The 27,904-nt window shown below is 40.9% G+C and overlaps 2 protein-coding genes across 5 annotated transcripts; one reads left to right on the top strand and one right to left on the bottom strand.

Moving 5' to 3' along the window:
- The first annotated feature begins 184 nt into the window (after window positions 1-184).
- On the top strand, window positions 185-5,977 carry LOC5517913 (pre-mRNA-splicing factor CWC25 homolog). 3 transcript variants are annotated; one of them, XM_001637913.3, is made up of 8 exons: window positions 185-275; window positions 359-531; window positions 1,268-1,388; window positions 2,192-2,559; window positions 3,058-3,483; window positions 3,755-3,854; window positions 3,965-4,029; window positions 4,566-5,977. In XM_001637913.3, the coding sequence occupies exons 1-8, from the start codon at window positions 258-260 to the stop codon at window positions 4,684-4,686; spliced, it is 1,392 nt and encodes a 463-aa protein (XP_001637963.2). In that variant the 5' UTR covers window positions 185-257; the 3' UTR covers window positions 4,687-5,977. The 3 variants fall into 3 exon arrangements, with proteins under 3 accessions (XP_001637963.2, XP_048579791.1, XP_032218320.2); XM_048723834.1 differs by having other exon boundaries at window positions 359-535; XM_032362429.2 differs by lacking the exon at window positions 185-275 and having other exon boundaries at window positions 396-530.
- Window positions 5,577-20,434, bottom strand: LOC5517974. Of its 2 annotated transcripts, XM_048723832.1 has the most exons (13): window positions 19,364-20,434; window positions 18,851-18,901; window positions 14,796-14,981; window positions 13,745-13,875; window positions 12,828-12,907; window positions 11,449-11,546; window positions 10,703-10,793; window positions 9,878-9,941; window positions 9,389-9,521; window positions 8,664-8,764; window positions 6,953-8,344; window positions 6,525-6,710; window positions 5,577-6,418 (listed from the first exon to the last, which is right to left on the bottom strand). In XM_048723832.1, exons 1-13 carry the CDS (start codon window positions 19,500-19,502, stop codon window positions 6,215-6,217), a joined length of 2,856 nt encoding a protein of 951 aa, XP_048579789.1. In that variant the 5' UTR covers window positions 19,503-20,434; the 3' UTR covers window positions 5,577-6,214. The 2 variants fall into 2 exon arrangements, with proteins under 2 accessions (XP_048579789.1, XP_048579790.1); XM_048723833.1 differs by lacking the exons at window positions 18,851-18,901; window positions 19,364-20,434 and adding an exon at window positions 16,901-17,403.
- Between the last annotated feature and the right edge of the window lie 7,470 nt (window positions 20,435-27,904).

Below are 27,904 nucleotides of genomic sequence, written 5' to 3'. Positions count from 1 at the left end.
TAATCAAACTCTAAGAAATATGCTCTTAAAATTTCACTTAAATATATATTGAATAGAATATAGTCTATTGTCAAATTACATCTATAATATATTCTGTTGAATCAATATTTCTTTTCTTACGTTTTGGTTTGCTGCACCCCGTCCCCCCCCCAGAAAATACGTCTGTACTTACTCATGGGCAAATGGTAGTTACCGCTGTCTAAACTGCTGTTTTGACGAACAACAAAAATTTAGTCGTAACTGAACGTCAATTTAGAATGGGTGGCGGAGATTTAGTAAGTTTTCCCTTTAGCAACTTTTATCAAGTTCGAAAAGAGTTTCTAAATACTATTCTAACATTCTGTGTTCTTGTTTTTAGAATTTGAAAAAGAGTTGGCACCCGCAAACACTTCGAAATGTCGAACGTGTATGGAAAGCTGAACAGAAAGCTGAGGCGGAGAGCAAAAAGATCGAGCAACTTCGCCGTGAATTATTGGAGGAAAAGGCTCGAGAAGAGATGCAGAGACATGCAGTACAACAGGGGATATCAAAGTAAGTCGACAGAAAGTTTATCAAACACTGAAGAAGTTTATCAAACAAGCCGAGATCGACATCTTATTATATTCGATACATCCATCCGACATCTTATATTCGATACATTCATCTAATCTTTGTTGTGCTTTTTATCTTGCAAAATTTGTTATGAACTATATACTGGGTTAAACGAAATTTGAAAGACCCGTTTATTAATGCTGTATAAGATTAACGATTGCTAAATTGATTATCAGTAGTTAATCAACCAACAACATGGCACTGCTTTGCTTATGTTCCATATGTATGGATGCAGATTTGTGCCAATATTGCATGAAGAGAACATAAAAATATAGAGCTTAAGTAAATCAAAAATGATGTCAAAACAGCATTCTCCCTATTTTCATGTTTTATGCAATTAGTCACAGACGCCAAAATAAGTTTTGGAATTTTGATAAGTATTTGTGCTGCTCTTGATGCAGCTTACATTAAATTGCTGAAGCTCTCTAATATCCATGACAGGATGCTGGCAAAAATGGCCTATGCATAAAATTATATATTTTTTGTATATTAGTCACTGTCATGTTGTCAGCATTGTTGATCTAAATTCTCCTACTTTGTTGTTGGGGGGGAAGGTTGGGGGAAATCTATCATGTTTACTAGACAGTTGTAAATATGTACTGTCTAGTACCTTTTCATTTCGTTTCAAATTCATTCCTTTTATTACCATTTAGCGTATCTGTTTTATTCTGTCCAGAAAAAAATCTGAGCGCCTAGACTGGATGTACTCTGCTCCAGGACAGATCAACAGAGAAGAATATCTCCTAGGAAAACCCATTGATAAACAAGTGGACCCCTTGGCTAAGGAAGATGAGGGCGTGAGTATTGGGATTTCTTTAAGATCATTAAAAGAGCATGATCACTATATGTTGTCAATCAGTGGATCAGATAAGAAGATCACTGTATGTTGTAGGTCAGATAAGAAGATCACTGTATGTTGTAGATCAGTAGATCAGATAAGAAAATCACTGTATGTTGTAGATCAGTATATCAGATAAGAAGATCACTGTATGTTGTATATCAGTAGATCAGATAAGAAAATCACTGTATGTTGAAGATAAGTAGATCAGATAAGAAGATCACTGTATGTTAAAAGATCATTAGGTAAGATAAGGTCACTATATGTTATAAGATCAGTAACTTAACCAGAGTTTCTCCATGGAGAGCTGCAAGCTGGTTGATACATACATCTGTTTTCATAACTCTTTCTCAAACCATAGCCTGCTGCTTCTCAAAACTTCTTCTCAATTGTATGGTTACAATATGTATACCCAACAGGTCATTTTCTAGACTTTTTCTATTCATGATGACTTTTTCTATTCATGATGCCCTTAAAAGTTGTCAATGTTATTTTACTTTGTCATAGTAGAATGTGTAGGAAATTGTCCAGGGTGGGATCCAGGATTTCTGTTCTATTCTTTTTCCAAGATTGGGGCATTATTCCTGGATGGGCTTTTACTATATAGAACAATTGGCAGGGTTTAAATATCAGGATTTTAGCTCCCTATGTTTTCTTTTAGGAATTTTAGTTTTTAATGAGAGGCACCAGCATTTAGTGTCATTAGGTTCTTGTTGGTCTATGTTGAGTTATTACTAATGTCTTTAAATGCTCCCTGTTTAGCTTGGCTCTCTCCCCGGGGCTTCTTTCACTGGTGACTCCAGTGCTAACAATGCATCAGACCTCGCAGCTAAAGTGAGAGATGATCCCTTGTTCATGATCAAGAAAAAGGAAGATGAAAAGAAAAAAGAGCTCCTCCAGAACCCTGTAAAAATGAAGCAACTCAAAGAAATGCTAGAAGCAAATGTAGGAAAATCCAAAAAGAAGAAAGGAAAAAAGGACAAGAAGAAGAAAAAGGAAAAAAGAGGGGGGCCAAGTAGACACAATAATGCCTCTGAGGACAGTTTCGATTCTGGTGAGGAGGAAAAAAGAAATAAGAACAGTGCAAGAAAGATGTCACCCATAAATGGACACAAGAGTTCTAGAAAAAGGTATGTCAACTGTAGCCACTTCAGGGGGGATGGGGGTGAAGGAGGAGGGATGATTTTAACACTAAGGTGTTAAAATTGATTTGGCTGACTTTGGGTATGGGCAACAGCCGAAGAGATAGCGCATTGAGTTTTGTCAAAGTATTTTTTTCAAGCCTCAGGGATAGCACTAAAATCAAACACATTTTTAGATTATCTGAATGTTATGGTGCCTCCATCGAGTACATCTCTTTTCTATTGACTTTCGTTTCGTGGGTAGTTTGATCCCTTAACGTGAGAGCCCCTAAGGAATAAGCAGAAGCAGAAGAATTTTTAAACATCCCCTGTGGGATGGTAATTGGTATAATTTTTTACCCTAAAAGATAGGACAATCACTACCTCGCCCATGAACTTTTATCCCCTCTCCCAACACACACATATACACTTTTCGCTCTTTGCTGATCCATGAAAATTGCATTTGTCTTGACCAATGAATATGTGTGATTGTCATCTGGTTTTCAGTCGCCATAAATCAGACAAAAAGGAGAGGGCTTCTCGGAAAAGGAGACATTCCAGGTCTGAGTCTCCACCAGTCAGACATCCATCAGGATCACAAAGTGGGGACAGACAAAGAGAAAGAAGATTGCACAAACACTCATCTCCATCCATCTCACCATCCCCTCCAAGAAGACAAAAATATTCGAATGGACAGTCAGACAGAAAAGGCAAACACAGACACAGGGATTCCTCTTCACCCTCACCACCAAGACACAGGTCAAGATCGCCATTTAGGAATGGAAACAAAAGAAAGGGTTTTCCTACCCATCGAAACAAACAACGATCTCGGTCAGTTTCCCCTGTACAATCAGGACAAGCATCACAAGTAATGAAGAGACGTGTCCCATCTCCAAGGGCGGATCGGCGCCAGAGAGGATCCGCAATGACGAAGTAAGCGTTGGGGTAGGACCATAACTACTAGGGGTACAGTTTACGGTGCAAGGTCTTTATCCTCTTATCTTCAGACAATAGAACTTACCTAGGGGTTGAGGTTACAACATGTGATCCCAAATTATACATATTCAGTTTGGGAGTTTGTGAATTGCTACTGTCCGAGAAAAAGTTTCACATCTTAGGTATCAAGTTATTCTAGTCAGGAAAACTCTTAGCTTGACTCTTTTTTCTTTTCTTTTCTTTTTTTTTTTTTTTTTGCTTTTTGAAGAAAAATGGATCCTGAAGAGCTTGAAAGACGTCGACAAGAGATGCTATCAAACGCCCAGTGGCGAAACGAACAGAGGGTGGAGAACGTGACCAAGTACAAGGTGCGAGTTACATTTAGGCTATTGAATGAGTCATATCATCATACCGTGATTCCTAGAAATGCATAATACAGTGGGAGTTTGGCCTAAAAGTCTGTCTCTTTTATCAATAGGAAGAAGCAAAGAAAGAGGCCGAGGCAGAGGGGAAGAATTCTAAGAAAAGTGCAGACTTTTTGAGGTCAGTGTTATTGTTAATTCGTGAGTTCAAACGTCGTATTATCCATGGGCCATATGCAAATGAAGATGAAATAATCGACTTGATTCATTTAGTATGTCATTTAGTATGCTTTAGTATGTTATTGACAGTCGATGAACAATTTTTTCCAGGCCCGTACCCAGGATTTTTCTTGGGGGGGTGCGTAATCCGAAAAAGTGGACCTTATTATTCTGGGGGGAGGGGGCTTTCTGATAAAAATCTGAACACCCTTGAAAAAACAAAAACGATTTTTTAATGCCTTTGAAGTATCTCCACGGGATGTTTATTGTCGCATTTGGCTACATATCAGACTGATCTAGCTTATGCTTTATAGTTTTGTCTACGAATAGCATGTCTATTGAGAAGTGGACCTGCGGTCGTTATGGGGGGGGGGGGGGGGGGTGCGGGCCTGTTTTCTGTCTGTTCTTCTTTTGAGTTTGGATTTTGGAAGAAATAAACGCGATTGCACAATTCACATCAAATTTTCAAACGCAAAAATGTTTTTGTGTCTTTTCTAGTTCCATGAAAGTTCAGTCTTTCTCGTCCCAGTCTACCGCTTCAGTCTCCGACAGAATCAAAAGAAATATCAACTCCGTTCAGCGTACAGCTCACGCTCTTGACACCTTCCTCAAGAAGTGAGATTATTTGCATCAAGTGAACTTATATCACCTGCACCCATTATACAAGCGCACGTCAAGTGTCCAATTGGCCCCCCACGAACCTGCTAGCCTGCTAGCTAGGTTCTCCGGTCTGTTTATGTACCCGCGTGGGAGCTGGTCATGAAGGCCTTAGACAAACCCTGATATCTCTATCGCGCATGCGTTCCATTGTCCGATCGCTGCTGGATGGGACTAGGTACAACAGATCCTCGCGTTGAGGGGCAGGGCATCAGGGACCAGATATGACCCCACAACGAACTAGGGCATCAGAGAAATAGGAGCAAAATATATGCCCCCTTATAAAAACAACTATGATATGTTTCCATAGGGAGTCAGGGAAATAGGAACAACAAATATGATCCCCGTGTTGAGAGGCATGGTATCAGAGGCCATCAACAACAGATGTGATCCCATAAGAACTAAGATAATATGATGCCATCGGGAGTCAGGGGGTCAGGGAAACAGGAACAATATAGATATGATCCCCACGTCGAGGACGTCAGGGACCTTAGAACAATGGATATGATCCTCGCGTCGAAAATACTGACTGGAAGGAGAGACAGTAGAAATCAGCGCGAAGACATACGCGGAAATGAAATGAATTGAACGGAACGGTTCCTTTTCTTCCTCCTCGGTCTTCTCGCTGTTTGATTATCAAACGCTTGTAAGCTTGCACGTCTTACCACTTTCTCTGTCTTGATTCCTTTGCTTTATAACTGGCTTGAGTAACGTCGAAATTTGAGAGGGCCCTAGGGGATTAAACTGTTGTTTCATAGAAGAGTTAAGATCCTGGAATGAGATCGTCCGTCGTGAGGCTGTCAAAAAACAAGGAACACAATTGTATATACGGTACAGCTGTAAATAATAGAGTTTTAGAAAAAAAAACTTATTTTATTCCCGTTGTATTTTCGTACAAAGAGTATAAGATTGAGAATTTGGACCATAAAGAGCCGAACCAGGAGTATAATATTTATTTATTAACAGGACGTGATGAGTTTATGGTATCACCTTAGGTCTATTATCTATGTATTATGTATTATCTTTTTATTATGTATATCTTTTTATACTTTTCGTATATTTACATAGTGTATAATATTTTGTAAATGGAACTATATGAACTGATATGAACTCATATGAACTTACTTGTATCATTAAGAGTGATAAATCTGTTAATGATTTTATTATATAAAATTGGTGTAATATTCATTAAGCGGTCAACTCCTATTTAGCCACTTTTCAAAATTAAAAATATTGCTTTTCGCTACCTAAAATACTGTAGTTGAATACCTCTATTTACAGCTTACATTAGGCGGTTACTTGGCGTTTACTCGGTCCCGAGGGTGGCCGCTTAACAGACGTGCTACATGGCTGTACTTTGATTCACATAGACGTTCATAACTAACCTATTTAGTCTATTTACAAATCTTGTCTTGAATGAAGAGCGCACCGTTTACCACTACGTCCAAGCTGCTAATGAAAGAAAGTACAAAAACTTAACGGATCTACAGCTAAACTAGAATCTGCTTTCCCTCGACCAGTTTGTCTTTAGAGCTGATCTTGAGTTTCTTCTTGACGAGCGCTTTTTTGAGCGTCGAGATGGTCTTGTCCTTCTGCCCTAACGCTTCCTGCATCTCCGATACCTTGGTAACCAGGTCCCTGACCTGCGACGTAAGGGCCTGGAGCTCAGCGAAGTAAGATCGCGGCACGTTTTCCTATGAATACCAAAAGCGTAACTATGATTTAGAAACTTTGCAAGATGCTTTGGCTTAAGTATAGACTCACAGTTTTAAAATGCTTAAAACAGCTATTTTTTTCTACCTCGACATCCACTGTGTTCTCATGGCCCGCAGTCTGCTTGACGATTGATGTGTTGTCACGTGGTGTGCTGTCGCGTGATAGGTCGTCTGCCGTGTCACGTGCTAACACAAGGTAGACAATGTCATGTTCTTGAAGAGAGGCTATTACGCCATCCAGTGTAGAGTCTAGCACGTTTCTTCCATTAACCTGATGACAAATGACACTGTTATTAGACATTGTGTCTGGGGCTTGCTTTACTACAATACTCAAATACTGAACCCATCACCGCTACGACCGCGTTTAAAAACAGCCAGTGTTGCTGATGTTGGGTGCTTCTTTGGACAATATTTGGATGCGATGCACATGACATGTTCCTAAATACGAGGGGCTCGGAAGATCCATGAACTGTGCCTTTTCAATCATTAGAATAAAATTGCATTCCATCTTACCTCGACTATAAGATCATCTGTCTGTATTATCCCCGCCTCGGCCGCCACGCTGCCCTGTGTGATGCCCACAATACGTACGCCAGGACTCGGTGCCGGGCTTCCCCTCCGCCTCATGGACTCCAGTACGGAAGAAGAGTGGCTTGATGCCGGCGATGGTGGTTGCAGTAAGACTTCTTCAGGCTGCGCAATCGAGGACGCTGTTTCTTCACTCGTCTCCGTAATCGTCACATGTGGTATCCCCATCTTTCGCCTCGACCTCACGTTACTGGGAAATTCATCGCTAGCGCAGGGCAGATCCTCGTGGTTGGCACTCCCAGTTGCATTGCCATCCTTTACGTTATTAGACCCTGATATCGGGATAAACTCGTTGCTTCGGTTGAAATCTGTTGGGCTTGTAAGGACAGAGTTGTTACCATCTCCCGTGTGTAAAACATACACAACTTCTTCATCTGATAAATTGTCGATCTGGTTGCCTGTCTGTGTTACCTGTGCGAGCTCCAGTCCTAACTCGTCACCGTGTTCTCGGCTTAAAGTCACGGCTATCAGTTTTTTATTCTCCACAAGTTTAAACATGCTAACGCTCATGTTACTGTGAACACCGTTCGATTTTGGCGCAAACAGATACCGCATTTCGTGGTCGCTTAACTCACTGGAAGATGACTTTCTAGATAATGTCTCTATCGGGCAACCGCTGAGATGACGTTCAGTCTTCGGAATATCCGGATCGCTTGTTGATCGAAACTCTCCTAACCCATGTTTCTCGTGTTTAGAGGAATAATCCACGGCATGAGAAAAACGCCGTTGCGGATCGTCACCCTTTACATGGTAATACTCCATGAACTTATTTCTGAACCGATCAATCTGAGAGACTCTCCGTTGTGGCTTTGCGCGGGTAACCCCTCTTGGTTTATCGTCATCGTGCAGATCCAGTGCATCGATCTCCGACTTCTTGTATTCAAAGAACTTGTGTCGGAATCGTTCAATCTGCGAAACCTTTCGTTCGCGTGCCTCTGAAGGCTTCTCACTAGGGACGTTATGCAGGTCCAGAGCGTCCAAAGATGTCCTTCGTTTTCGTAGTCTGTCGATCATCTTGCGCTTCTTCTCTGGGTCCATGTCATCGTGGAATGGATCACAGGTCTCTTCAATACGCTCCATTTCTCCGACTTGCTCCGTGTCACTTCTCCCGTACCCGCTGTCGATAGAACCCTGAGTAGTTCGCCTCTCGTTCGCCGGGCTCGCCTCCTCTGTGTCCTTCCCCTTCTCGCTGACCTTTCCATGACGCATACGAGTAACGTAGTCCTGTAGCAAGTCTGTGATCTGGTGCCGCTTGTCCATATCCTTCTTTTGTACTTCCGATGCTGGAGTTGCCTCTACTTCTCGGCTCTTGGAAACCTGGAAAAGAAGATATGAATGAGGTTGCGAATCCAGGGGTGGTTCCGTAGGCTTATTAGAACCACCTATTTAATTACGCTAACTGAATTTTTTCCTTAGGGGCAAACAGCTGAGGGCCTCAATGACATTGGTATGGACCGTTGATCTCTAAAATCTGAATCAGTTTGTATGATTTTTTTTTCTTATTGTATATCGATGCATTTTGTTTTGTGCTATGACATCTATGCGAGTTGAGACTACACCAACACAGACAAATTCACGGTTTTTGTAATGTTTAACGTTCCCAGCTATGTGTACCTTGTGAAAGTTAAGTACTTACATTAGGTAGTTTTCGTGTCAGGAAGAATGAGATGTCATCCTCAGGCTCCCAGCGACTTTGTATCTGGAGCGGGTATTCACTCTCGTCAATGATGCGATCCACTGAAAATGGTGGAATCAGACTCAATCAGCACAACAAGGAGAGCACTATTGGTGGTTTTCAGTTAGTTGATCTGTGAGCTATCTTTTGCCTTTTCACATTCATTGGCGCTGGTTTATGTATAACTATCCTGTTTTAGTTGGCAGAATAATGTTGATGGAAAAGGAAGATGTCCACAATTGATTTAGGGACCTTAAGTAATGACGACGGCAACGTGGACGACGAGGCAGAAAACAATGGAATTTGATTCAGAATTCAATAGAAGCACTTGGAAATGCGTTATGTATGATACCACACACACGATCTTAGGACGCGGACGGTTGCCCTGTAAAGTCCTCGAACTATGTTCGCTACTGTAGAAATAATGTTTATAGTTTATTTTTATCTGTTCCTGATACTTATGTCATTCTTATTCCATTGTAACTAGTTTAAAATTGAACGCCAAGCGTAAACACACTTTTTTCGATATCAATGTCCTGTCGCTGTTGTCCTTGCTTAAACTTTTAGTAGTTGTGTTAATATTTTGCACCCGACTGCACACCCAATTTTCTGTGTACGCACCCTTGTTTGGTAAGAAGGATAGAGCTAAACAAACTTGGTAGAAAAAGTGCAAACAAGCTGCATACCTTCAAGGTTAGCCGAACTCTCGCGAAGGAGGAAGTTGTCCGGTGACTCATCGCTGTTGCTCGTCTTGATTAGAAGTTTGATCAGCTGTCGCGCTGTCGTGTTTCGTGCTATGTACACCGTCTTGTGCGAGGCCTGGATGACAATAAAACACAGTCTGGTTCGGTCTTCTAAATGATCAGATCCTTTTGAGCTGGGAAGCATTGTCTATTCCTGAACTAAGCGTTGTTTCTTGACATTGACTTAAACTGCAGACGAATTACCCATGGATGTCCAAAGCAAAGGTCATATATCTACAGTAAAAGTTTTTGTTTTGATTTGGGATGCGTTATAATGCCGCTTCTCGAGGCTACTCACAACAAACGGAAATGAGTTGATTACAACTGATACAATTCTGATACAATGACTTTGAATGAAGATCAAATAATCTATGTTGTTATGACTAGGATCCGGCGCCCAGACTCCCATCCCACTCAGAAGATGTCACTCACCCCTGGTGTGAGAACACTTGCTCGCACTCTCACTAGCCCACCGCTCCTCATCTTGAGGTGGAAGCTAAAAATGAACATATCTTAATGAGGTACAGAATTTAATCTTTAAATGGTATAATTGCATTTAGCTGAGGCTAATGTTGCAATGGAGTGACCAGCTAAAGGCCTGTCTTAAGGGCTGTATGACCTTTAGCCTTGACTACTATGTCTGGTAGATTATTCCACATAGGGATACTTTGGGTGAAAATGAATGAAGATTTGTAAGCGTTTACTCTGCTAGGTCGATGCCTTTATTTAAGATTGTGTCCCCTGTTTAAGGAGTCAGGTGTGATCTCTACAGGAAATTGAAAATTCATAAGTTGGTGAATATTCTTTTAAGGACTCCCATACGAGGTTTGCGATAATTTTGCTGATGCTGCTGTTCTGATTGTAATCATGCTTTATGGAGCGGGCAGCGCGGCGTTGGATTGATTCGATGGTGTTAACTCCCTTAGATGTGTAGGGGGACCATGCGGTTGTTGCAAATTCCGTTAGGGGCCGCACAAGCGAGAGGTATGTATGCTCCTTGATGGCACTGCTACAAGATGACAAGTTTCGTCATCTTGAGTTACTGTGAGTAACTAGCGTAAATGTTGAGAATAAACCCAAACACTGGGCCCTGGTTAGGGAGAAAAACTATCACCATCCTTTCTTGAGGGAGTGCGTGTACAACCAGGGATTAAGGGTCTTGCCACTCTAACATAATTACGTAATTTTGTAGGCTCTATATGTAAACAGTGTAAAGTGTAGGTGCAGCTATGCATAAGAGATCAGTGCAGATCTCACCTTGTCTCGCCTTGTGGTTGACAAGATTGTAGCTCCAGTGGATGATTATCATTGTCCAATACAATTATCTGCGAAATGGGTAGGCCGGAATCTGAAATGGATGTTCATGGGGCTCACCATTTTTTATTAAACAAAATTAAGAGTTTCTACATAACAATCCACGTACCTCCAGGCCATCATAAAATTAATAAGCGACTAATTGATAGGTGCACTAAGATATCATGTGGTGTTTTTGCCTTCGGAAAACTCGTGCGTTTTCCGAAGGCAAAATAACATCAACAAAATAAATTTTAGCGCCAGAAATGTTTTTCGTTGCTCTCTGGTGTAATGGGTTCTGTCATGTATCTTCTGTACAAGTCCATTATTTAATTTTTTGTTTTAATTAACGGGCTGGTTATAGCAGATTATAGCTCCACCAAGCTTCGTCTTTGGTTTATCTACTTAGCGTTTAATGCTTGCTGGGAGGCCTAAGAAGAAGCATGACCCCACTTTAAAACATTTACCTGATAGACCAAGTTATTTCCTCATATTCTATTATATCATTCGAATTCGTCAAGTTTCCAACTCTTTCCAAATAGAAACCGCTGACTGTTATAAGACATATTGAGAAGAAGATTTATAGACCGCAATGCATTGCGCGTTGATGTGCATCCTAACTATGAACGTGCACATCTTCACGTGTTGGCAAGCCCATCGCGTCCATGCATATTAGCCCAAGATAGCGGTTCCTGCATTTGAAAGTTTACCTTTTTGTTTTATCCCAGTCTCCATAGCAATGTAGTAAACATTCGGGTCCTTCGTGAAGGCGTCACAGACCTCAAGTACCTCGGAGATAAGCTGCTCACTGAAAATAAATTGTATTTGTACTTGTATTTGTGCCAATACATAAGATAAATATAAGGGACTTGTATTTGTGCCAATACATAAGATAAATAAAAGGGACTTGTATTTGTGCCAATACATAAGATAAATAAAAGGGCCTTGTAATTGTGCCAATACATAAGATAAATAAAAGGGACTTGTAATTGTGCCAATACATAAGATAAATAAAAGGGACTTGTATTTGTGCCAATACATAAGATAAATATAAGGGACTTGTATTTGTGCCAATACATAAGATAAATAAAAGGGACTTGTATTTGTGCCAATACACAAGATAAATATAAAGGACTTGTATTTGTGCCAATACATGAGATAAATAAAAGGGACTTGTATTTGTGCCAATACATAAGATAAATAAAAGGGACTTGTAATTGTGCCAATACATAAGATAAATAAAACGGACTTGTAATTGTGCCAATACATAAGATAAATAAAAGGGACTTGTAATTGTGTCAATACATAAGATAAATATAAGGGACTTGTATTTGTGCCAATATTACATAAGATAAATATCAGGGACTTGTATTGTTACCAATACATAACATAAATATAAGGGACTTGTATTTGTGCCAATATTACATAAGATAAATATAAGGGACTTGTATTGTTACCTATACATAAGATAAATATAAGGGACTTGTATTGTTACCCATACATAAGATAAATATAAGGGACTTGTATTGTTACCTATACATAAGATAAATATAAGGGACTTGTATTGTTACCCATACATAAGATAAATATAAGGGACTTGTATTGTTACCCATACATAAGATAAATATAAGGGACTTGTATTGTTACACTTGTATTGTTACCCATACATAAGATAAATATAAGGGACTTGTATTTTTGCCAATATTACATAAGATAAATATAAGGGACTTGTATTGTTACCCATACATAAGATAAATATAAGGGACTTGTATTTGTGCCAATACATAAGATAAATATAAGGGACTTGTATTGTTACCCATACTTTGTCCATTTACGGCACTAAGAGGTCTAGAGAGAGTTATTGGACGACTTTAAAATATTTTAATTCAAGTTAGAGATAATAGATAAGACACTTGCTGTAATTGCAAAACCTTGGTCCCTGACTATATATATATATATATATATATATATATATATATATATATATATATCCCTCCCAAATCCTGTTTTTTTTTTTTTACTCCTAACAGAAAGATTGAAAGGGAACTATCTATAAGGAAATTATGTTGTGATATGATTCGACGAATACCTTGTAGTTTGTGTTGTAATTTCGATGATCTTGTTGTCGTATTCCCTGTGAAGCACCCTAACATTGACTTTTACACTTCCCTGGAAAACAAAACGCGAACCGCTGTTCTTTTAGGAAGCCTCTGGTCCACGACAAGCAGTGCGAGTTGGCTGCTTGGCTGTGAAGTCCTTCACGCTCACTGCGTGTACACGCTTGTTGAAAATGTATTAAGGTTATTCTATCGGGTTGTTTTGTTTGAGGCACATTCTTGGTGGATATGGTTGTTTAATAACAACTCACATTTATTTAGTTATTGATCTTTTTGACGAATTTCAGCCCCGTTGCTCACTAAACCCATCCACATTCTATGTTCGTGAAGTTTGTGATTTGCATGATCGAACTACGAGAGTATGTTTCACGGTCACTTGGTCTGCGTACTGGCAAATGAATTGTCGTCATGGAAGTCTCTTAATCAATTCTCCAGACAAAGATCCCTTTTAATTGTAATCAGCAGGTGTCCTTACTAGCTTTTGATCACGAGATAACAATTGCTAGTCATCAAGTCACTTAATTTAATTTATTTGCCTGATCATCTTATCATAATCCAAATATCTCCAATGTACATAAAACTAAACCAAAGTACTATGTCTCGCAATGTTGGTATTTTCACAGGTGTGCTTGTATAGTTGGACGTGAACCCCCCTGCCTCGCGTGACGTACTGAGGACACCTTGGATTGCACACGACACATGTTTCAGTAGCGGATCTAGGGGGAGGGTTACGGGGGTTTAAACCCCCTTTGGGATTCCAGAAAGCCATATGTTACAAAAAAATTACCCTCATCCCTCTTTTGTCGCTGAGCCAACACCCCCCCCCCCCCCCCCCCCTTCAGCGAAAAGCTAGATCCGCCCCTGTGTTCATAACCCTTTTAAATGATACCGTTTCTGCTGTCTGCGTGATTGACTGAGGGGTCCTCGTCCTTGATTTGTCTTTGAGAATGCCGTGGGGTATGGAGTCGCTGCTTTTGCGAGGAGTCTTCCTCACATCACCGGGCTGATCTTTCGATTTATCTGATAGAAATAAGGAAGGACTTAACCGACATCTACTAATGAGGCAAGCCATGTTACTCACACAGTAATAGGATTAGGAAGCGTACTACTTTAGAAACACCTTTCTAGAATATCAGCACAACACAACGTGCTACAAGTTTATAGGTAAAAGAGATCAAAAGTAGTCCTAGATAGAAAAACGTTTGTTTACTCAATATGAGACAATTAAATACGTTGTAATATTTTAAACAGACCTTGCACGCTGCCGACACATACATCAATCTTGTTGTATCTTGTATCACCTTACTCCTTTAAAGACCATGTCCCTCTCAGGACCGTACGAAAAAGTTTAATCAAGGGCAACTTGAAATTGATGCGTATTTTTTACCCTTTGCCGCTATTAAGAGCTGACCAAACATAGCCTTTCATATACAAATGATTTGATTAAATTCATTTAATAAACAATTTGTTGTTGTACGCGAGCAGTAGACCGATATGACGTATTGTTTTTTCAAAAAAGATTCCTTAGCGTGAAACGGAATTAATCACTTATTGTCATGTACCCATGCTGAAAACGTCACGAAAGAAAACTTTTCTTAAAATAAGTATAGCTATGTTTTAAAAGCTATGTTAAAAGTATGAATTCCTCAAATGGAAACGCCCGTTATGATTATTGTATGAGTAGGCGTTTAGCAAACAAGTTAGTTTGATTCAGCTTTTTGTCTAGCGTTTGATTTTTAGGCTGATTTAGACAGCACGATTTAGTTTTCAGCATTTAGAGGTTCGGCAAATAAAAGCGTTTGCAATGAATTTAAATAGTGCTAAATGTTATTATCACTAAAACAACCGATATTTGCAAAAAAAACACAAACGCACATTTTCACAAATATATTTACTTCCGGAAAACCTAAGACTTGTGAAGACATGACCGAGCGAATTACCTGGATGAGTTTGCCCGTTGGTCTGCATGCCGGGTTTAAGCCGCGGTCTCTTGTTGTTTGAGGCGCGGCGATTGGACATCCGAGGACAACCGTTCCCGTTCTTCAGGGAAGGGCCAAACAGCTGCAACTCGTAGATAGACGCCAACACTTTGTTCCTCATTGCAGGGTTAATCACCCCAATGCGATCTGGCGAATAAGAATAAGGAATAAGGAAGATTTAGAAAACGTGCTTGGGGATGTTTGAATCTCAAGTTCCCTCTACAGCACTTTTTACTGATACTAGGGCGGGAATAACCTTTAAAGATTATTAAAAAAATACTTTCTATATTATAATTAATAAGAACAGTTCGTATAGGCAGTATAGGCTTTTATAGACATATCAAACAATATCATGTCCTTATTATTGTATTCAAATTTCTATAAGAAATTTCTATAAGAAAATTTCTATAATCCCTTGCAGCAACTTTGTTAGCTTCGGTATAGTTTACCTTAGTTTTTGATATTGCCTCGGTCATAGTGATATTACCTCGATCATAGTGATATTGCCTCGGTCATAGTAATATTACCTCGGTCATAGCGATATTTCCTCGTTCATAGTGATATTATCTCGTTCATAGAAATATTGCCAGGGTGATATTTCCTTGTTCCTAGTGATATTACCTCGGTTATAGTTACATTGTCTTGATCATAGTGATATTGCCAAATTGTTTACCTCGATCATAGTGTTATTTTCTATGTTGATGGGCATGCGTCATGTGCTCACACGTTTTTGAATGACGTAAAGGTTCAGAGCGATAACACTTTGGCTTCGCACAAGATAAAAAGGAAATGTTCTAGTCATATTGTCTTTACGAATGACGTAATTACATCTAACACGATATTTAGAATGTTTTCAAAACACATTAGCAGGCGTTAGAGGCAAAAGTCACGACAAGCTCCGGAGCCAAAGGTTACATCAGCGGTGCGACTTCTTATGGAATAGACAGATGACACAAGTATCATGTAATTAGTGATTCTTCTCCTGAAATGTTAAGTACTATTTCTCTAGTTTTACGATATTATTTTTAGAGATTCTCCTTCTGTTATAAGAGGCGGTGCCATGATAGTGAGATGATGTACGATGAGGTGTGATAGCGAGAACGTGAGGAAGATGATATAGTATAGTAACGGCGCCAGTCTCGTTATCAGAACTTGTTGAATCGACAAAGGAGTTGACCCCAGGTCATTCAAGTCGTCGTACGTGCTTATTTCACTACTTGCACTAGTGCTTTTCTCATTATTACTCCATTAGGCAAATATTTGATTCTGCAAAATCAATTAGAGTCGTTTTCACAGCAAGCCCGACTGTATAGGGCATTCCACGACAGCAATGAAACGTTCTCACACCCAACTAGTTAGCTCAGATGAGGGTTTGTGAGTCTAGAATTGAATTGTACATTTACAAGACATAACAAAGGTGGCATTAGCACAATGGATCTGGCCTTCGAAATGGGCAACTCTGTGCGCATGACCAAAAAATAATAATAAAAACGGATATTATGAAAAACGTTATCGACTTGAGTTTTTTTATCTCCATCATATAATTAGATCCAATGTTTTATTTTGATGCCAATTACGATAAAATAAATTTGATTTTTCGTATCCTCTTTGCAAAGCGTGTTACTTGCCCGGTCAAGTTCTGAAAATAATTTTTGCTGCGGCGAATTTCTCCAAAGGTCTTTCTTAGTGTAAAGAATTTGTCACAAATTGGAACTCGTCGTTTTCTATTTCTTTCAAAATAAAATTATTATACAAGTAAACATGTCTTCAATGGAGTGGAAACACTCACTTATTTCAGTTTTCTTGATATGATGCGGAGATGGATAGGCCCTCTATCCGAAATGCAATTATTAGTTTACAAAATAAAACACTTGAATTGTTTAATATTACAAAAGTGTAATCAAAGATCGACCGGCAAAATTATGTGAAGAATTCCCTGAAAGTAATGCTCAAGAAAACGCAGGTGCTTTTCTAAACGTTTTGCTCGACCTGCTCTGGTGTTAAATACACAACATCCCTCTGCTTACGGTAAGCGTTAAGGTAAAACACAGCTCTTTCAGGCTCACCTCCATTTATGCCAAGGTTCGCAAAGAAGACGCTCATCTTGCTAAGAAGATTTTGGCTGCTTTTGTACGGACTAAGTCAGCCCCAGATACGTTACTATTCTCTATAATAGATCCTGCGAGGCTGCGATGGTAATCTTAACAGGAACCCAAAAATCAGACCCGGAGCTCTGAAGAGCTTGCGCCATCCTTGTAGTCTATTGTATGAATCTAACAGTCTTGATGGCAGTCTTTCCTTGTAAAAACTCTCCGAGATGGGTACCGCGATAAGCCTTTCCGAGTAATCAACTAGTTGGTGTTTATTTAGCACCACAGGTGGAAATAAAAGACGGATGACGATAAAGATTGGAATTTGAAATATTATCCTCAGCTCTTGGCATGTGTCAAGACGAAGTGAATCCACGAGAAAAAGAGGGCTATCTGTTACAAGTTTCTTGTGACTAGACACCCACCACCCCACATTCAGCGTATTCCATAGGACCAGAAAAACTTACCAGGCTTTTTATTATAGCAAAATGTACATAGGGATGGAGGTAAAGGCAATTTTCTTTTTTTATAATAGCAAACATACCAATTGTTTTTATCTGGATTCATCCAAACCAGACAAGCCACAAATGAGGTCAAACGTATTGGGTGACCGTTTTTTACGTGTTTTCGATAAATTCAAGACTTCCTACACTCATCATTTTAACCACATCAATTAAAAAGGATTTAGTCAGCCCTGATGGACGGTGTGTCCCACATGGAATGTGTGTGCATGATAAGTCGATAAGTAAATAGCTCACGGGGCATGGAAGTGCTGTGTGCTCAGGATGAAAAAGCTGATCACACATGGCGGTAGAAGCGAGACGGGCTGACATCTGTACTAAAGGAGGTTTCCGCCCCCACTCCTCATATAACCCTCGATAGTTGTCGCCAGATACAATTTTTGTCCGTAAAAAATCTCATCCTCGGGGACCCAGGGAGTCGCGGAGATCGGGCACACAGGGAGCGATAAGCAAGATAGAAACAGGATGAATGGCGTCTTTCAGCCTGTTTCTTTCTCGCGCCGCGCTCCCTGTGTGCCCGATCCCCACGACGCACTGGGTCCTCGAGGATGAGAAATTTACTATCTCGCGGGAGATTGTACGATTTAGAGTTGTCACCTGAGACAACTGCATTCTCAAGGAAATAAAAAGTTTGAATTCTATTTTTATGCAAAAAATCAATTTTTGTATGCACACATTTCACGAAGGTTTTAGCACAATTTCTGATATTTATTTTCATGCCCAGGAGTTCCTGGTAAAATTTGCGGCGGAAGGCATGATGGTCTGCATGATGGTCTTTTCTTCAATACCCAACGACTATTTTGAAAAAGCCTTGATAGTCAGATGGGTCAGATTCAAGTCGCATCATAATTAACCCAGCCAAGCTGATGACAAAATGAAGCTTAAACTACGACCGAGAACACCCGACAGAATACAAAACAATTTCCCAGTTTCTTTCTAAACCTCCTTCCCCAAATTCAACGATTGTAATTCTTGACTAAATATTCCCTGTGAATCTTCGGACACTGCGGAAATGAAATTTTCATCGTTATATTCCCGTTATAAGCCCAGGCTTCAGTTAAGCCTCTGGTTTCTATGGTGACGATGGTGAACACAGCCCGGAGCTAGGAATATATGGAAATGTGTGTAAATGACACCAGGCATTGATTGCGTTAGTGACCTCGGTATTGGAGCGTTTATGGACTAGTAAATGACAAAGTGTTTACCGAAACTACGTGCGAGCTAACCTTTTATAAGTTGTTAACGAGCTACGCATATAAATACCTTTGTTATTAAGATTTTCAAGGTCACCTTGAACAAAGTATTGAGGCTTTTTTTTAGGAATCGCTCTAACGTGGTATTAACTCATGAGTGTCGGAAAGCAAAGAATAATAAGCAAAATGATTAAGTTCCCCACATGACTCACCTAGATAATGGCCGTTTACACTGTAAAGCTTTTTACCGTCAATATGATGATCTAAAATTGAATTGAATTGATTTTTAGCTCCTTGCAATGATTTTTGTGATGTCGGATTTTGAGTGTGCGCTTGTTTTGCGGATCAAATTGTCTATTGCTACAGATGGTTGTTTTAAAGAATACTCTTAAAACCTTACGCAAAGGCACAACAATGTAGCCTGCCTAGCGGTTCCCCTCCCCTTCCCCTTGAGCCGCTACGCAGGCTACAACAATGCGACTGACAAACATAGAATAAGGCGATGGACAAACTGAAAAGACCGACGAGACCAACAACAAAAAACAAGTCCGTCATCAAAATGTTTAGTGTAACAAGACAACCTATGAAGTATGCCTTTGGTACGAGATATTAACAACATTATAAAGATCATTGCCATGATAAATCAAGACCTTTTCAATGTTGAGTCATTTCATTTGAATTCGAACACTTTTTTTTAATATGTTTAGCAGTAAATATTAGCTTACCATAAAATAATCTTCTAGTGCGCTGTCCAACATGTCTGGCATGAAGCCACCAGTAGACATCACGCTCCGTCCAGTGTTGCACCTCGGATAGGATTGGTTTCTCCGTTAACATGGCGCAAGTGTGGCTAGCTGTTAACATTTTCTCGTTTCAAGGTATAAAAAGAGGCTAGTAGGTAAATCTTGTTGAAATGCCGTCTTCATTGATCCATTTTGTTTGCGCAACTTGCGTAACAAAAAGTTAGTTTTCGCGTGGTCTAAATCTTCAGCTACCTGTTACATAAAGAAACAAGCTCTTGATCTCTCGCAATGTTCTGAGGTTATTGTTGATATATCATTTTGATACGCCTTTATAGTCACCAACTTAATGGATATATCACGAAAGTGATCGTTCACTTTATTGTTCCACGGTGCAGTAATCGATCCCTGGGGGCACATAGCATTGGTAGCGTGCTATTATACAAGACTAGTTCATTAAAAAAACAAGTGCAATTCGTAAACAGTCTGGAATTGACTATGGTAAAAGTAGCTATTTGTTGAATAGTCTACACTACAAGGGCTAAGCCGTCCTCGTTTTCGAAGTTTAATTTCTAATCTTAAGCACGTATCTCATGCGTGCATTTGCAAAAAAATGAATTTATTATTCATGAATATACTTTTGACGGTGCTCACGCCATCTATTCAAATCACGAGATCCGAAGAGTAAGAATTTTTCAAAATAAAACTGCACAGCGATTGGGTAAAATCGGATATTGCTGCAACAAATAGATTGGTGAAATCTTACGAGTACACATGCTTAGCGAGTCACTTATTAGCTTTGGCGTGATGCCGACCTGCTTAGCTTGTGCGGTGTACACTTCCTTCAAAGTGATAACTATTGTTTACTAAAACAAAAAAGGCTAAATTTTGGAATAGGAATCACGTCCACATCTGCAAGAGGATACATAGATCTTGGATACAGGAATTCCTGTTTTTGTAAGTTCTAGAAAAGTCGAGAAGTTTATCTAAACTGCCGGGAGAGTTGTTATAAGCAACGGCAGGAGGGCTGATCGAGGACTTCAAACGGCTAAGCTTTTGCAGAATATCCGCTGTTCTCAGTCAACCGTTAGTAAAACAATGAAAACTTGCGGGGGGGGGGGGGGGGGGGGGTGATTTATATCACGTTTTGCTGAGGTTCGCTGAGCTACTTAATAGGATATGGTGTTCATAGTCGTCAACATTGCATTTGCATTATACAGTGGAACCTCTATATAACGGACACCCTCGGGACCGTGAAAAGTGTCCGAGGTGTCCGCTTAATGGAGGTCGACTTTTTTTCGATCAAATTCGAGAGTAAACACATTTTTTATTGACTTTAACTACCTTAGAGTGCATAACTAGCAGTCTCCGTACATTGTTTGCGCAATTTTCATATTGTTGAGACGCGATTGTCTACAGCATTTGGTGTACTGTATAACACCTGAAACAAAACAATGGCGAAGTGTACACGAAGTTACAAATCATGAAGTTAAAAGGTAGAGACTACGCTCCCTATTTAAAAAAGCTATCTACCGTAGTTTGCTTCTTTTGTCCTGCTAATTGTAAAGAATACAGAATGTCATTTGCGCGAGCAAAAACAAGAGACAGTTCCTCGTGCCCTTTGTCTTCGGCGAATTGACGAAGACGTTCACCATGCAATGTACCTTCTGCTAATGTCAGGGTCGTCTCTTTTGTCCCTACTATCTGTACGTCGGGTTCATTGTCATCACTATTTGTTTCATCTTCCTCCTGAGTCATATCGTCCTATAGAATCTCCCTGGCCTGGTCTCTCCAGTCTGCACGGTTTGGATCTAAAACTAGCTGACAGGTTGGCTCGTTAGCATCAATATCTAAAAATTCCTGTGCGGTACAGGGAGCACCTAGCGTTGCTAACATGGTGCCGATTTGTTCATGTTGTACAAGGTCTTCTCCCTCAAACGGGTCGTCGTCTACAGGTTCAGTATCAGGGTAAAGACCAGTGCTCTTAAAGCACTTAATGATAGTGCTTTCCTGTACTTCATCCCACGCCTGCTTACCCCACTCTATTGACATGAGCACGTCGATTGACTTCACAATGTCCGACGCAGTTATTGTAGCTGAAACTTCGCTACAGATAAATCGAAGCATTCACTTTTTGTAATGGATCTTCCAATTTGCAATAATGCCGGAATCTAAAGGCTGGGTCTTCGAGGTCGAATTCTTCGGAAGAAAGATTATCTTGATATTGGAATAGGTATTTTTCAATGAGAGCTGTACAAGTCTCAGCGTATTTTGCTTACTTTTTGTAAAATAAAGTTTCTAAGCAAAGTGTATCGTTAATGGTTATGTCGTTTGGCCGGTTCCATGAAATTATTATAAGAATTCCCGAAAAAGGTAACCGCACGGTGTCCGCTGAATAAAGGTAAAAAATACAGAGATTGTTTAAGACAGGACCGTGAAATGTGTCTGCGTCCGCTTAATAGAGGTGTCCGCTTAATGGAGGTATCATTTACTGAATTTAAGTGGCAAAAAATCGGGACTTCGGTTGGTGTCCGCTGAATAGAGGGTGTCCGCTTAATAGAGGTCCGTTATAAAGAGGTTCCACTGTAATCATTCTCAAGTGATCACTGCTTTTTTATGAACGTGAAATTCACTTACAGTTCAATTGTATTCGTCTAACTACACAACACATTATATCTCGATGAAAGCCGCACCGACACACTCAGAGCCTGCAAGAACACCATACGATAGTTATGTTTTTTTTTTTTTGTTTATAATCGCAGATAAGCAGCACCTTTATTGTAAGAATAAACACCTCTTCCCGAATATCCTCATTCCCAGGCTTCTCTTTTGTCAGCCCTTTTTCATAGTCCGCATGATGCAACGCGGTCATTTTTTATTTTCAAAATGGCGGATTGTGGCGGATTGTTGTACGCTGACAGGCGGCAATTCAAACATGACGTCACTAACAAGAAACCGTGTAGCGAGGAGCCTGGGGACGGGGCTATTTCCCGAAGCGCCTCGACTAAGAGGAAAAATATAAATAGTCCCCCGCATAAACGTTTCGCCTAAGTTCAACAACTTTTCTATTAAAAGGAACGGCGATGATGAGATGGAACGTTTTTTTGATATTGACTGAGTAGGACTTACGATAAATGGAAGTAATAAAAACTGACGCTTCACTAAACGCCACGCCTAATTTTATCAAGCTTGCTTTGTTATTTTTCTGAGAGGATTTTTACCCCCTTTACGTGGTAAAAAGCACTCATTTTATCTAGAGAAATAATGACCTCGCTTGGGACATTAGAGATCAAAAAAAGCGCCAGGCGGTTATTCCAGCATACGTTAGTATCCGCCTACTCGATTCAGGACTATTCTAATTTGCCGTTTATTCGATGAGTTACAAGACTTAATTTTCAACTTCCCGCACAGTGTACGGTAACTTGAGTTTTCTCCTCGTTACTTGATATGTTAAAAACATATAGATTTTGTGCGATTTGATTATCTTTTTAAGAGAGTTTAGGCATCACCACGATTATATGAATAACGATGTTCATGGTTAGTATAGAACTAGATAGAACCAGCTCATATAGGTTCAGATAGGTGTTCAATCGTCCCCAACCCCAAACTTATGTTTGTCTGCTGTCAGAGTTCGAGTTAATCGGGTTTTACTGTGTATCATATGTGTCGGGCTCGGGACATAGTCGTGACATAGCTGTGTACAGGGTCGTCGTTTAGCAACGCTTTTGCACCTTGGTCCACGTCATTCGTGACTTATTTTTTCGTTCAGGTAAAAGTTGCGGTCGGATTTTGTTCGAAATCAAATACAATATAGAACAATCGGCGAATATGAATGCTGAAAAGGGTCAAGTAAAAGCGTAATTAAAATAGAAAACAAGATCGCGGAGAAAAAGAGCATGTTAGAGAATATGCAAAGTTTGAGAGCGAACAAAGCGGTGTCGCCTTCCCAAATCGACTTAAAAAACTCAAAATCGTTGGGTGAAAACAGCAGCGACAGTCAAAAGAAAGCAGCGGTCACCGAGCAAGGGCAAGCTGATAACATAAAAGAGCAAGTCCCGATAATCACAAGGGTTTATTACAAGGCGGACGGCTCACTAAGGCGTGTGTCAAGCCAAAGGGTCATTTTAGAGGCACATTATCCCCAAGTTATGGAGCGAGACGAGGATCACCTCAGGGTGGGCAAGGCTGGTATCGTCGCCGTGGTATTACGTAAAAAAACAAAGTCGTGTGGAGATGTCGAGAGTACAAGCAGCGTTTCCTCTGCTACAAGCACTAGTAGGACTAGTCCATCAGAGGAAGTGCTAGCTAGAATTCAAACAGCTAGAGGTGAAGCGAGCACACTAAACAACGATCCTTATAACATCAATAGTATGGCCGGGGATAGTACCCCAAGAGATATACTGACTAGAGTACAAACAGATGGGAGTGAAGCGAGAAACACACTAAACAACTTCCTTTTTAACGTCAGCACTATTGTCGGGGATGGTACCCCGTACTAGCTAAGATGCAAACATTAGGGAGTGGAATCCTAAACAAACTAAACAGCGTCCTTTATAACATTTCCAACTGTTACCGGGGCTAGCGCCTCAGGAGATGTACTAGCTAAGATGCAAGCAACTAAGAATGAAACAAGAGGCACGCTAAACAACGTTCCTTATGACATCATTAGTAAGGACGGGGCTCATTCAATGGGGGAGGTCGAAGGGAGGGTGCAAAGAGCTGAGACTGAAATCGGTAGCAGTGAAGGCAGCGTCAGTAATGTGACCGGGCTGGCGTCATCAGGGGATGTGCTAGCTAGGCTACAGCCAGCTCACTTGCCGGGCAGCGCCCCATATACCCTTATCGTTGTGTCTGGGACAAATGAAACAGGGGACGTGGCAAGAATGCATAAGGCTGAAAATGGAGCAGGAAATGGTCCATTAAACGTCCCCAAAAGCAGAGTAGCCGGATCCAGTACGTCGGCGGAAGTCCAGGGTAGGATCCAAACACCTTATAGTTCATCATGCAATAGAAGTGATATCACTTATACACCTAAAAGCATGACTGGGGTTGATACACCAGGAAATGTAGAAACAAGAATGCGAAAGGCTGAGAACAGGCAACAGATGTAGTAGCACCTATATTATGAGTGTACCCAGAGCTGGGAAGGTCGGAGCACGAAAGCGGAAGGCAGAGAGTGGAGGAGCCAGAAAAAGGAAAAGTGTCCCCAACACCACTAGCAGTACGCCCAGGGCTTCTGGGAGGGGGGAGGTCGAGGCAAGAATGCGGAAGCCAGAGAGTGGAGCTGGCAAAAGGGAAAGAAGTGTACCTTACAAGTTAAGCAGCAATACATGGGCCTCTACATCAGGAAGGGTTGAGGCAAGCATGCAGAAATCTGAGAGTGGAGCCGGCAAGAGGGCAAGCAGTGTCCATAACACCTCCAGCAACCTACCCGGCACCTTCATACCAGGGGATTTGAAATCAAGATTGCGGAAGGCGGAGGGTGGAACCGGTAAAAGTACAAGAAGTAGAGCCTACACCCTTAGCAGCACCCCTAGGCCTACAACAGGAAAGGTCAGTGCAATAATGCAGAAGGCCGAAAATAAAGTCGGTAACTCTAGCAGCCTGTCTACACAAGGGGATGCCAAAGCACAAGGGGAGGTCGGTGTAAGAATGAGAAAGGCTTAGAGAAGAGTCGCTACTTCTAGCACCACGTCTTTTCAAGGGAAGGTCGAGGCAAGGATGCGGAAGGCTGAGAATATAGCCTGTAACAGGATTTGTTACATCCCTAACAGCACGCCCGTGACTTCTACACCATGGGAGGTCGAGGCAAGAATGCAAAAGGGTGAGAGTGAGGTCAGAAAAAAGGCAAGCAGTGTCGCTTACACTCCTAGCAGTGCGGCCGGGAATCCGACATCAGAAAATGTTAGCGCAAGCATACGGAGGACCGAGAGAGCACCCGGAAACCGGACAATGAGTATCTCTTGCACCCCTAGGACCTCGCCCCTGGCCTTTAAACCGGCGGGGATAAAACATAGAAGGTGTAAGGTAGAGAATGGAGCCGGAAACAGGAAAAGTATTGTGAATACTCCAGAGAAGGCTGAGACGAGGAACCAGATGGCAGAGAGTACACGTGTGAAAGCAACCGAGACAGTAGAAACTTCCAGACCCGCACCTGTAATACAAAGGTACTGTCAAAAAGGCATTGTGGCAACAGCGTCAACTGACGATCAAATCGCTCCGGCAGAAAAACAGCAGAAAACAGAGATGGCTTCTGGAAAAGAGAGCATAATCAAATAAGAAAAGATAAAACACAAACCGATGGAGCTTTTCCCAGTGACTGTTAGAAAGAAAACTGGCGCCGTACAGGCAAGCACACAGTCTCCGTCAGGAAAAGGCGAATCAATAGCGTCCATTACTCCCCGGACCATCCCAGGTTCGACATTATCCAGTAAGACGATCTCGCAGGATGATTTCAAAACAAATAACCAGGACGGTACTAGAAAAGAGTTTAAAGGTGTTACCAATACGCTCAGATCTTCTCATGATACAAGTTTAATATCCTCTAGTTTCGCTTCTTGCCGAAGAGAGCCACCACAGGAAACCCGACTGTCATCAATTATTCCGCGCGAACGATTCCCACAAACTTAATCAACTCGACTAAGCCAACCACAGGCTAACCGATCAGAATTTCCCGCCATTCATCAAGACCAAATTCCCGCAATTGGGACTTTTGATTACGATTTGCTCTGCCAGACCGCGTGCCCTCCACAGACCAACAACTACAACCAGTCCCAAATTTTGACTGGCTTCATGCGGTTCCCTCCTACTGCCCCCCTTACACTACCCCTACAGTCTTTACCATGCCCCATCGTATGCCCCACTTGGCCCGGCCTTACACCATACAGCACAAGCCTAGTTCGTGAGCGACCAATCATTTCAGCTCCGCAAGCTTTCCTACCACTTGTGCGGCATCGGTATCACAACGAGGAGCCCAACAACACCCCAGGTGTTAATCGGTGTCTACCTGGACATGGCACCTCGCCTTCGATAGAAAGTCCAGCCCATAAAGAGGATCACTCTTGATATCTTAGACGTTCTGTGTCATTTTTGCTGAGGTGAAGCAGCTGTTAGGGGCTTAGAAGGACTTTCCCTGATTCCTCACGCTGTTCAGATGGCCATCAAACAGACATACAACCGAGCACGTCCTTTGCTCTGGCTCCTGACAGTTTGGCCTTACACACATGCCCCCATCCACTTCCAAACAAATTTGAAGAGCATAGAGACGTCGTGAAATGGATTTTTTTTTAGTATAATTTAACCTGCTTCGACGATGAATGACGACATCAGGCCCGTACCCAGGGGGGGAGGGGTGCAAGTTGTGCGAACGCACCCCCCACAACGGCCGAATGTCCACTTTCGATTCTCAAAAGACGTGCTTTGTGTAGACAAAACTATAAAGCATAAGCTATAAACAGTCACAGTTTATAGAGGACAGGGACGATCGCACTGTCCACCCAACCATCTTTGTTGGCAGAAATTAGGCTTACTAGGCTACTGTATGTAGCTATAAAATCACCTAATTAATTTGAATGAAACAAGTCTAGAATTTGACCGTAAGCGCAGTCTCCGTCTTAAATAAGTGTTCCATGTAAGAAATAGGCAACCACCTATAGGCAAGTGCACGCTGACATGTCAAAATGCCTTTGAATATTTAAGAAATTTAATTGGCCAAGACAAAAAAGTATAGCAAAAGACATAAGATACACAACACAAAATGATGAATAATATTTTTGAAAATTTTAGTTTTAGGGTTAATTATTATGTATAATATACTTCTTAAGGGCCTATGGTACTATCTCGTTGCTACGAAACTCCGTTGGAAAAGCGCTACATTCGGTTAAATAGACTAAAATCGCCGCGCGCCTGCCATCTTGATTCCGTGGCCCAGTGGTTAGTGCGTTTGGCTCGTAAGCAAGCGTTCCGGGTTCACTACCCGGTCGAGTCTTTTTTTATTTTTATTTTCTTCGAAACTCCAGCTTTAATTTTCCTTTTTCTTTTTTTCGAAGAGATTGAAATAAACATTCGACATTTTGTAGAAAAAATATGCAATTTTTTTATGTTTTTCGATAATAAAAATAGATAGCGAAAAAACAAGATGGCTGGCATTTTCGCGCGATAAAAACACGTTAATTTTGAACATTTTGCAACAATTGTGAATTCTTTTTCAATCAAACCACTGATATTACCATTCCTAGCGCATGGGATTTTTTAAGAAATGAAAAAGTTGTTACCAAATATGTGGTTTTCGAAGAACATAAAAATTCGCCATTTCTCGCGGTGTCAAAATTTCGCAAATCCGATGCGTGAACTTTTAGAAAATAGTAATGTTAAAATATTTCTGCAAAAACAATTATGTTAGATTTGAACAGTAGCTTTTCCGACACGATTTTCTGTTCTGGGTCACGTGACCATGGGAGGGGTCAGATGACGTCAGCACTTGCGTCATTTACGTCTAAAACACTTATGTCGAAAGTTCCAAGAGAT

The sequence above is a fragment of the Nematostella vectensis genome, chromosome 2 (genome assembly GCF_932526225.1).
Source record: "Nematostella vectensis chromosome 2, jaNemVect1.1, whole genome shotgun sequence".
NCBI lineage: Eukaryota > Metazoa > Cnidaria > Anthozoa > Actiniaria > Edwardsiidae > Nematostella > Nematostella vectensis.
Note: the sequence above shows the minus strand (reverse complement) of the source record. Positions and strands in the feature narration are given on the sequence as shown.